Genomic DNA, 11737 nt, shown 5'->3' with positions numbered 1-11737 from the left:
TTATTGAAATTGTGATTACCGTGAAAATAAGGATCAAACAAACATGTTTCGTTTGATAAAAACATGAATGGGTCAAAATTACGGCAAATTGGAAAAGCTGGATGCAGGGTCCACCGTAAATTACGGTGCCACCGTAATTTACGGTGGAGATGAAAAGTCTTACGGTAGCCCCCTACTGGTTTACGGTAGGGGCATGTAAAACCAGTGGCCACCGTAAATTACGGTGCCACCGTAATTTACGGTGGAGGTCAGGTTGAAATTGTTGTTTTGTTATCAAATGTTTCTCGGACCCGTTTAGACACGTTTAAAACTCTGTATGACTAAGCATTTCATGTTTATGAAATGTAGGTACACTATGGGATGCCGGAAGACGATCAAGCTCAATGAAGAACCGAACACGATAAAGACTCATGCTTCCGCACGTTGCCTCGTTGTAAATTTTAACGACGAATCCAATCACGTTTGTAGAATAGCTTATGAATTGTAAAAGTTTTAATTTACTCGGAATTTCCTAAGGATACTTAACACTAAATACATGTCTGTATTCGTAATTTATACGAAAACCTTTAAAATAATAACTAGAGTGTTACAGACATGGATGACTCCAATCATTAAATTCCTCCGGGACGGGATCTTACCCGAGGGGGAATGGGCGGCCAGAAAGATAAGGGTCAAAGCCCTACAATATGAGCTGATTGGGGAGGAGCTATACCGAAGATCATATCTGGGTCCGTCCCTAAAGTGCATAGATATGGAAGAGGCCGAATACGTAATTAGGGAAATGCACGAGGGAATCTGTGGAATGCACTCAGGACCAAGAACGATTGTAAGAAGGGCAATGAACGCAGGATTCTACTGGCCGCGAATGTACGAGACGGCATTTGAAGAGATCAAGAAGTGTGATAATTGCCAAGTACATGCACCAATGACCCACCAACATAAACACCCTATGGTCCCGGTCTCAACATCTTAGCCGTTCCAAAAATGGGCCATCGACATAATCGGGCCTTTTCCAGAAGGCCCCGGGGGGGTCAAATACGTGGTGGTGGCCATTGATTATTTCACTAAGTGGATTGAAGCGAAGCCCCTGGCGAAGATCACCGGAGATCAGATGAGGTGGTTCGTGCTGGATAACATCGTGTGCAGGTATGGGGTCCCGAAAGAACTGGTGAGTGACAACGGGGTGCAATTCGCCGGGAGACCCTTCAAGCCATGGTGCGAACAAATAAGAATTCAACAGGTGTTCACCTCTGTAACCCATGCCCAGAGTAACGGGTTGGTGGAGAGAGCCAACCAAAGCGTTATCAAAGGAATGAAGGGCAGGCTTGGGAGGAAACAAAAGGGCTGGCTGGAGGAACTTCCATTTGTGTTATGGGCATACCGAACCACCCCCAAAAGTTGCAATGGTGAGACCCCATTCAGCCTTACCTACGGGACGGAGGCCATGATCCCTGCGGAGATCGGATCCCAAACCGCCCGGATGAAGCTGAGGGATGAGGAGAACGAGCAGGATCTAAGGATGAACCTGAATTTATTAGAAGAAAGAAGAGAGATAGCAGCGGTGAAGGAAGTTCACTACAAAAAAACTCCTGGCAAGTTATTACAACACCCGGATGAAGAAACTTAACCTCGTCCCAGGGGACCTAGTCCTTAGGGCCAATGAGGCCAGTCTGCAGGAAAATACTGGGAAGTTAGGCCCCAACTGGGAAGGCCCATATCGAGTCACATGGGCAAACGGGAAAGGAACATGCAAGCTTGAGACATTAGAAGGAAAAGAGGTCCCCAGGACCTGGAACCTGATGCAGCTCAGGAAGTATTACATGTAAGGGGCATGCCCCTAGGGGAAAACGGCCAAGGGCCACTTTTGTTGTAGGAAAACTATGTGTATGGGGACTTTCCCCCAGGAAGTAAACCTTTTTGTAAATAGTCTATGAGGGGAGGTATAAATCCCCCGAAGATTAAATGAAAGACGGACGAAAGTGTCCCATTTTGAAAACTGCGGGTAACCATACCTGGGCAGACGTGCCTATGAACACTCTTCAAATCTAAGACTAGAACAAACAAACACACGTGTATGAGGCATCCAAAAACATGCCCAAAGCCCGGCCGTGGGGCTAATAAAGGTCTAGCTAACCTAAAAAACGGACAAAAGCAAGTCAAAAACATAATATCACATTGTAAACTTGTCCACCGATTGGCCTCGAACAGACAATCACAGTTTAACAAAGCAAACAACAAAGAACAAATAATGCAAATACACTCGTATATAAAAAACTACGAAGGGGAACCTGCTTTATTTGATACAAAACATACGTACAAAAAGAAGCCCCAATAACTGGGGCAAAAAACTAAAACGATTATTACAAACACGGCGAGACAAAGTAAAGACATAGCTCCTCACCAAAGCAGCTTGAAAATCTCCAAGGAATCACCAAGCTAGCCTCCGATATAAGCCCCTGCAAAATAAAACAAACAAGGCAAGAAGCAGGCAGCAAAGCAAAAGAGGAGCTATACATAATCATAGGCCATACGATTAAGCGGTCAAAATGGTCCCCAACACAAAGGACCATCCAAAATAAAGTCAAGCCAAACATACGAGTATCCCAAGGTAAGTTAGAGTTATTACAACCATATCGAAATTTGTCAAATGTTTAGAATTTACTGGGGATCACCCCCGGAAAGAGACGGCGGGGACGAAGAACCAACGGAGGAGAACAAGGCCTCCAGTTCAGCAATTGAGATCATGGGATGTTCAAGGATCTTGGCAAGGACGGCTGGGGTTTTACGCCCAAACTCCTCGTTCAGTTTGGACAACCTCTTCTTTGCCTTGGAGTTGTAAAGAGGAGTCTCTTTTCTGCCCAAGCCTTGGGCAGAATAAGCATAGCCATCCTTCAATCCCGCCTGATAGCCAACATCCCTATAGGCCCTATAAACCTCCTCCAAACCGCTTTTAAAGTCTTCTGATTGAGCTACAGCAGTCAGGAAAGCCCCAAAACCTTCAGTAATCAACCAGTGCTTCTCCCCAGCCAACCGTTGGTTGTCATCTGAAGTTATCCCGTAATCTGCATACATTGTGTTAAGTTGCTCCTGGGAAACGGAGCCAACCTCCTTCACATGCTTCAGCTCAGCAACAAGCTCCTCCTTCTCCGCAATCAACGATGCCATCTCCTGCTCCCAGGCTCGCTCCTTCCTCTCAAGCATAGCACCAGCCCCCTAAACAAAGGATCAGTGAATACGCAGGCATATATATAAAAAAAAGGGGGGAGAAGATCATGCACCTTCTCCTCCTGTAGCCTCCTCTCAGCATCAACTACTTGGCCTCTAAGCCCAGCAACAACCGACTGGGAAGCCTTAAGCTCAGCCTTAAGTCCCTCGTTTGCTTTTCTCAAATCATCAATCCTTTGAAGCATCCCAGCACCCCTAAAGAAGCTTTCACACAAAGACATGCTGTATTGATCTTCAAAGAGATCATCCCTCAGGGCAGAATTTACAAATTTATGTGTGGGGGGGACAGCATGACTCAGAAAATCCCTGGCAGCTTCAGGAGTCCCTACCACGGAAGAACTAGTTACCTTCCACTTGGGAACATAAGTGGTAGGGATGGCATCAGCAAACAGAGGGGCAAGGGGGGATCGACAAGCAAGGCCCTCCTGAAAAGTAGGATTGCTAGTCCCAGTAGCATGTAACGAAGAAAATTCATAAGCCGAGGAAAAGCGAGCTACCCCCACCTCAGAGGCTTTGTCCCGGATGCGGGAAGGAGAAGGACCAGTTGGAATTTCTATAGGCTCCCGGGAACTCCCCTAAGAAACAAGAAGAAGGGATAATCAGAAAAGACACAAAAAGAAAGAAGAAGAAAAGGGATTACTTACCAGTAACGGAGCACTCACTAAGCTCGAGGACTTCAAATGCTTGGATAGGGAACCCTTGACTCCGGCAGGAGGAAGGTCGGAGACAGCCTTGGAAGAAGAAGGAGGCTTTTGACCACTAGCACTCCGAAGCCGCTGGCGGATGTTGCGAGGTGCAGGGACCGGACGAAGGCTGACAGGCTTCCTTTTACGAACCAGCTGTATCTCCACTTCTTCATCGTCGCTTGGGCCGGAGGGATGAACGGGTGGAAGGTCGGGAGAACTTTCCTCCCCACCAGAAGGGTCCTCCTCGGATCCACCCATGGCAACAGAGCCCCCTGCCTGGACGGATCCCCCAGCAACCTGTGCCTCTGCATTCAACCGGGGATCGATCTCATCATCAACAACATACTTCACATCTTTGGAATCGCCTTGAAGAAGCCGCCACAAAGTTATCTCTACATAAGACACCAAAGATGACTACGGACCCCCAAAAGCATGAAAGAAAAACGAAAATGACTGTAAGAAACAAACCCAGAACACGAAATACCTTTCCTGCCAAAGAAGGCTCTTGGACGAACTGGGTAGGAAGGACTCAAACCACCCATAGCAAGCATCCCCTCCGAAAAAGTAAAAGCCCTTGTTGGATTATCACACATTCTTTTCCACTGGACAGTCTCACTCGCAGAAAGGGTAGGGACAACATCCTCAATAGCAGCGTCAAGATCCTTGGGAACAGGGGACTCCGGTAGCATAGCCGCAGAAACGAATATGAACCTACACTTCCAATCCTTTGGGTAGGTCGAAGTCGGCATAAAGCTGTAACAAGGTCTCGAAACATTGTTTTGACGCTTAGCAAATGTAAACCAGTCACCATCAGAAATCAGCCGGTAAAACATGCAGAACAGAGGAACAGAGGGTTCCCCCGAGATTGCGGCACAGGACAGTTCAAAATGAACTACCCTCATGAACCCCAAAGGGTGAATCTGTGAGAAATGCACGCCAAAATGACGAAGCAAGGAAATCTTGAAGGCAGAAAGGGGGTATCGGACCCCACAGGAAGAAAAGGCAAGAGTATAGATGGGTATCATGTCAGGCGTGCAATCTGCCGATTCGTTGGGGCCGGGTAAAGAAGGGGAAAACTGATCTGGAATGTTGTATGCCTCGACGAAGGTTTTCAGGTCTTTCATCGTTAAAACAGACCTTATTGATGACCGACCTCCTCGGCTCATGGTTAAGAGAAATGGTGAATGGGAAAATAGTTGCAGAGAAAGAAGGAAGATTGAGAGGTTTGAATGAGAAACCGGAGGAGATTAAAGGAGGTATTTAAAGAGATAACTGATGACGTACAAGTAACTGTCACATCAGCAGTCCTCTAAAAAATTTAAAAACGGACACGTGCAACTAGGGAGTTAATTCCCGCTACAGTTGATTCAGCGATACAATGATTCATAAAAACTGCAAATAGCAACTGATCAGAAGTGGGCCCACCCAAAGAGAAACCGTCTCTCTTAAGCGGTTGTGATTCAGCCCCGGATCATGAGCCTCGGGTCTCAGAACCAGGGACTGAAGATGACTTGACGACGGGCCAGTGGGGAAGCCCACTTTGCCCGCTTTGGGCCTTTCTCTTTGGGAGCCCAATTACTGAAATATCCATTAAACAAACCACCCTTGCTCACCAAGGACCTTTCCCTGCTTTGAGCGGGAAAACAGCTAAGGAGCAGCAGGCTCATTTAATGCCTGATAAGAGAAGCATCCGGTCACCATCATCGTACTTATCCGGCTATGCATTAATGGAGAAGGGTATCGCAACCGTTGGGGGTCAGACACGTGTCTGACCTTCCCGAAGTATCATAGTTACCGTTAGATAATATGAGGGACATTTCTCTTAGAGATAAGGGCATGCCATTATATAAGAAGGAACAAGGATAAGGCAAGGGTAGGTATCATCTCCGGCCATTATTCTCATTTACTACTCTCATTTACTCTTCTCATTAACTCCGACCAACATTCCTTGTATTTACTACACACAACACATTAATTAGATTCACACCAAGATAGGAACTCTCCGGTGAATACCTTCATCGGAAAACGTTCCTCTTCTTCATCCGGCAAGTTTACTTATTCTCACACCGGAGCTTGGTCACGGATCCCCCTCCCGGGGTCCCCCGTGGCGAGGCTAACGGTTTATTATTTTGTAGCAAGCAAGGACAGGAGCTCTCTACGTCAGCGAAGATCCAGCCGACGTCATCCGGAGGTTGGGTATTCGACAATAAGTGTTAATGAGTTATGGTTGATGATGCATCCTTTAAGAGTAAATTGTCATTTTAGTCCTTGAGTTTTTGTCTAAATTGTCATTTTAGTTCAAATAGTTTTTTTTTCTTCTCTGGCCCCTGACTTTTTCTTTTTCTTGCCATTTTAATCACATTGCCTAACTTAGTCTAAAAACCAGATTATAATCGGGGGTATTTTTGGCATTAAATTATTATGAGGCTTATAAATTATGTTGTAAACTACCCCGGTTATCACTACACAACAGTTATGCCAAAAATACCCCTGGTTATAATCAGATTTTTAGACTGAGTTAGGCAATGTGATCAAAATGGCAAGAAAATGGAAAAGTCAGGGACCCAGAGGAGAAAAAAAAAACTATTTGGACTAAAATGACAATTTGAACCAAACCTCATAGACTAAAATGGCAATTTACTCATCCTTTAATTCACCATTACAAACTTTATTATATGTTAGTGAGTTATATAAGGCTATAATAAGGGGCTGTTTGGTAGCCTCTTAATGATCATTCAGATGCTACCTCTTAATGGTTTATAACCTCTGAATGAATAAGAGGTAACCTCAAGTCTGAATGGTTAAGAGGTAACCTCTGAATAGTAAATCATCACATGTCACATTCTTCTACCTTCTCATTGGTAAAATTCTTAATGGTTCGATTAATAGGTAGTCTCTTGATGACCATTCAGAGGTTACCAAACAGCCCCTAAGTCATGTTAGGTATTAATGAGTTACAACTAATTATACACCCACTAATTCATTGTGTTATATAAGGCTATAATAAGTCATGTTAGGTATTAATGAGTTACAACTAATTATACACCCACTAATTCATTGTTATGGGCTCATTGTGTGCTAATGAGGTATACATCTAGCAATTTATGACACGACCTATGAGCACAACATGACTTGACACGAAGTTAAACAAGTTAATGTTTGAGTTAAACAGATTGGTGTCACAAATGGTTCGACACAATTAAAAAGGTGTCTATACATGTACAACCCACCTAATGACACAAATAACACGTGTTAAATAGGTTAACAAGTCAACACGATTGTATCATATGTAGCAGCAATTTCAAAAAGGTGATTCACAAATCAAGATGAACTGATCTTCAAACTAACTTTTAATTTTGATGAGGAACAATATTAATAGCCTTTTTTTTATTTTTTATTTTATTTTTATTTTAATCAATGTATTTAAGGAATCAAAGTTGAAACAGTAACACAGATGAAAATCTTATTATAAATTACTTGCATTATTCTATAGTGAAATCAGAACATACCACATCAACCTAGAAGTCAAGCTATCAACTAAGATTTATTCAAGTAAACTTAACCTAAAAAATCAACTTTAAAAAAGAAAAAAAACATTTCACATATGCATTTTGATCTCCCATAAACCCTAAGCTGCAGCGGTTCGAGTCCTGCTTAGCCGCTTGCGCCTTGCTCTGGGAAACAATAGCTGTTGGATCTGTTTTTCTGCAGCTGTTTCTGATGTTGCCTGCAAAATTCAAACACGAAAATAAAACATCTAATGATGCATAAAGATGGATGATATGACCAGATTGAAATACATTGATGATGAAAAGTCGAAAAGAATAAAAATACAGGAATAAAATACGTAGAGGCGTGAACTTGTGATAGGACACAAAATACGAGGGTTTAGGTTTAGTCTAAACAGATTCGTTTAGTTTCTACTTGAACCCATCAACATGTTTAGCTAAACGGGTCAAGTCCATGTTGACTCTTTTAACCCATTTATTTTATAAAGTTTTTAGAAAATTGTGTTTTATGTCATAACTTATTTTGAAGGTATATTTTATGCCAAAACTTAAAAGATAAAAGAAAATGAACATCAGAATATCAGGTAAAGGTTAAACATAATTATTTTTAATTTTTTTTTTTGAACGACAAGGAACGACGTGCCAACCACCGTGACACCGGGCGTTGTGGCCAAGGTCGACTACTCGACCGCCACCAGCCCCTTGGCTCTCCCAGATGCGCGGAAACCCGACCTCCACCCGCCCGAAGGCACGACAGTGGAATCATCGGTAAAACCTCACCTCCCATCCAAAACGAACCGGCGCCACCCTTATTCGCCCTTCACCTGGATGCCGCAGAAAATAACGGGGAGAGTGGGAGTTGAACCTGGGTCACAAGGAACACCAAGTCTTTCCACAACCACTCCACCCCTACCTCATTGACATAATTATTTTAAATACATTTAAATTTTTGGCTGTAAATTTGTAATTTTGGAGAAGTAATATGTAATTTACTTTAAACTTTTTGTCAAAGTCCCTATTTATAGAATTCTCTGATCATGGATGGCAAGTAAAACGATAACGTGACACACGACATGTCATGAAACACCGATGCCTCGTGCAATAGAAAGTTACTTGCATACAACGATAACAAAATAAAAGTAACTGTAAAATAAATAAAATCCAAATTAACCACATTTTATAATGTGAAACTAATTACCCGAATCTTGAAGGGAAAACGATGAGTTCGGACTTCAAGCCCAGTGAAAACCCTAACATCCATGCCAAGACTATCAACGCCGATTATATTCGCTTGCTGTAAAGTAGAAAAAAACAACATGTGTAAAATTAGGTAAAATAGATATCATAAATGACAAATAAACAAGTGCATACCTCAACATAAAATCCATTCTTTTTGCATAAAGATTTAAGAGCAAGATTAGAGTCCATTATATGGTCACCAAAGTGTGCAATGATGTCGGGAATCGAGTGTACAAGAATATCTGGCTCCGCGTCTCTGAAATCTTGCAAATTTATTGCTGACTGTACAAACAAATATAATAGTTGGAGTTAATTGCCATTTTAGTCCCTGAGCTTTGACCAAATTTGCCATTTTAGTCCAAATAGTTTTTTTTTCGCCTCTGGTCCCTGACTTTTCCCTTTCGTTGCCATTTTGATCACATACCCTAACTCCATCCAAAAACCCCATTTTTAACCAGGGGTATTTTGGGGATTTTCATTTTAAATCTTGTCAATTGCCATTTTGATCCAATTCTAAAAAATCAAAAGAATCTAAAAAATTCCAAAAACTCTAAAAAATCAAAAAACTCTAAAAAATCAAAAAAAAAAATCTAAAAAATCATACAAAACAATGAAATCTTGTAGACCAAAAATGCACCTGAACACCATACACAGAGAACAGCTCTATCCGCATAATTTCCAGTCTGTAGAAAATTGAGGCATTGTAGTTTATGTTTTCATCTGCAAATGGAGAAAAAGTTTATGATAAGTAATAACTTTAGCATGCCATCGGGTCATGTAAACCTACAATTTTCAGCTATAATATGCATAAAATATATATATAATAACATACACGTGTGTTTATGTACACATCAAATACGCAATCATGAACACACAAATCTCAAACTTTGCGGTAATATGTGTATTTTAAAAGTTATGTGATATTGAATAACAAGAAACAGATAATCAGTTGTTGACAAAATGAGCAGTAGAAATAGTGTTTGGATGTGCTTAAGAAAATGTTTAAGATAAAACGATCAAAATGACATTTTCTTGTCAAAAGTAGAAACAATCTGTAAAATGGAAAACCGAAGTCTCAAATTATATAAATTTATTTTTCTTGTAGAGAATCAGTTTTGTTGTGGCTTGTATGAAACTAGTTAATCCAAAACTGAGTATCTGAGTCTCTAACCCCTAAATGATCATAAATTCAATTTTACGAGTCGTATTAAGCGTTTAAGCCACCCACCAATATAAAAAAGGGAAAGAATCTTCACTAATTAAGTTAAAATCAAAACCTTTCCAATTTTCGTCATAGCCGTCACAATCTTCAATACTGAATAGCCGTCTTAGATACAACTCTTCATCAACGTAAGCAGGACTCAGGCATCCCAAAATCGAAACCCCATTTGAGGGATGATCCATCTTTTTAGAATATTCCATATTAGCAGCCTACAAGAGAGGTAGTTTTTTTTTTTAATTGGAGGTGGCAATTTCAACACGTTTACTTACTAAATCAAGTTATGGTTTATCTCAAATGGGTCAGATGGGTAAATTCATAATTAGGGTTGTAATCGAGCCGAGTTGAGCCGAGCCAGGTTGAGCATGAGCTCGAACTTAAACGAGCCAGCTCGGCTCGTTTATTTTATCGAGCTGAAAAGTCGAGCTCGAGCTCGGCTCGCAAAATGTTCGAGCCATCTCGAGCTGGCTCATTAAATTTTTTAATTTTTTTTTACAAATATTGATAACATATGTATTATTCTTATTTTTCTAATATTCTAAAAACCGAAAGGCATATTAAAAATATTATATGTACATCTTTTGTTTATTTTCCTATATTAATAAATGTTATTGATTAATTAAACTTAAAATGTTAACACTTCAACCCCTCCCATATATTTTTTATTTTAATACATTTAAAATTAATTTTAATGCATATAAAATAAAATAATTCGAGCTGGCTTGCTGCGAGCTCACGAGCCGAGCCAGGCCTAGCTCGGGCTCGACTCATTTACAAATCGAGCCAAACTGAGCCAGCTCGTTTACAACCGAGCTTTCTTCGAGCTTTTTCCGAGCGAGCCGTGAGCTTTTTTAACACCATAATAACTTTGATACCACAGGAACGGGTCAAACACGACGAAAGTTGTCCAAAGGGTAATGTTAATATATACAACCAGCTAAATCGCTTTATTAGTATTAAATATAAATATCGTAATAAATATATTTCTTTACGTTTAACACCGACTATTGATAAAAGAAAATTTGGAGATAAAGTGTTCTGGCCGTTTTGACCCGTAAGAAAAATTACTTGTACCGACCATAACCTGCTTCAACTTGTTACCCAATACGTCTCACCCACCCATTTTGCCACATTTAGAATTTACATTTTACTAGATGCAATATGCTAGACACAGAGATATAGATATAGCTATTAAAGAGCATATCACCTTTGTCAAACACTTGGCAAAATAAATGGGGTGGACCCCAGCAGAATCAATCGATACGCCCCATTCCATGAAGTCATCCGACGTATCGGAGCCCTCATCCTAATACAAACAAAGATAATTAATAATTATATGAACGGTGAGTAAAACCTAAAAGGTAGCATAATGTAATTGACTCATTACCTCATAGTAATCCTCGAAGAACGAAATGTCATCGGTAGAGTTATCAGAAATATGACCATCGGGAACAGATAACAGCTTATTTTCTAAAGGTGGAAGATCCATTCCAATCAGAACATTCTGCAAATACACAATTATCTCAATATCAATACATATATAAATATATATTGTTCACAAGAAATGTAACAGAAAAAATGAGCATCTGCGTGCTGCAATTGCAAAATAACGGGGTGTTTGGATGTGTGTGTTTTCTTTCAGTTGAAGTTGTAATATAATCAGATACTCAGTTGACTGAGTTTGACTAATCCTGATTATTTTAAAAATTAAGAGTGAAATGTCATTTTCGTCCCTGAGGTTTGGCCAGTTTTGCGACTTTCGTCCAAAGGTCTGTTTTTTTCTGCATATGCAATCACCATGTGTTGATTGATATGGGTTTCGCTAAAGGTTGAATCTTGCAGCAAATTTCATGATTAAA

General features: G+C 40.8%; 1 protein-coding gene across 1 annotated transcript; it reads right to left on the bottom strand.

Annotated features, from left to right (window-relative positions):
* Nucleotides 1-7352: 7352 nt before the first annotated feature.
* LOC110904432 (uncharacterized protein At3g49140) lies at nt 7353-11426 on the bottom strand. Its single transcript, XM_022150282.2, has 7 exons — nt 11266-11426; nt 11086-11184; nt 9937-10090; nt 9297-9379; nt 8792-8941; nt 8619-8714; nt 7353-7638 (listed from the first exon to the last, which is right to left on the bottom strand). The coding sequence occupies exons 1-7, from the start codon at nt 11365-11367 to the stop codon at nt 7540-7542; spliced, it is 783 nt and encodes a 260-aa protein (XP_022005974.1). The 5' UTR covers nt 11368-11426; the 3' UTR covers nt 7353-7539.
* Between the last annotated feature and the right edge of the window lie 311 nt (nt 11427-11737).

This window comes from Helianthus annuus, chromosome 1 (assembly GCF_002127325.2).
Source record: "Helianthus annuus cultivar XRQ/B chromosome 1, HanXRQr2.0-SUNRISE, whole genome shotgun sequence".
Lineage (NCBI taxonomy): Eukaryota > Viridiplantae > Streptophyta > Magnoliopsida > Asterales > Asteraceae > Helianthus > Helianthus annuus.
The sequence above is the reverse complement of the archived record's forward strand: the minus strand, read 5'-3'. Positions and strand labels throughout refer to the sequence as shown.

What these genes read in the sequence shown, in the direction of transcription:
- LOC110904432 (XM_022150282.2), bottom strand. Translation starts at nt 11,367, where the DNA reads ATGGATCTTCCACCTTTAGAAAATAAGCTGTTATCTGTTCCCGATGGT. An exon ending in AGAATGGATTTTATGTTGAG is followed by an intron (nt 8,715 to 8,791) that starts GTATGCACTTGT and finishes TCTACTTTACAG; the next exon opens with CAAGCGAATATAATCGGCGT. An exon ending in GTTTTCCCTTCAAGATTCGG is followed by an intron (nt 7,639 to 8,618) that starts GTAATTAGTTTC and finishes TGAATTTTGCAG; the next exon opens with GCAACATCAGAAACAGCTGC.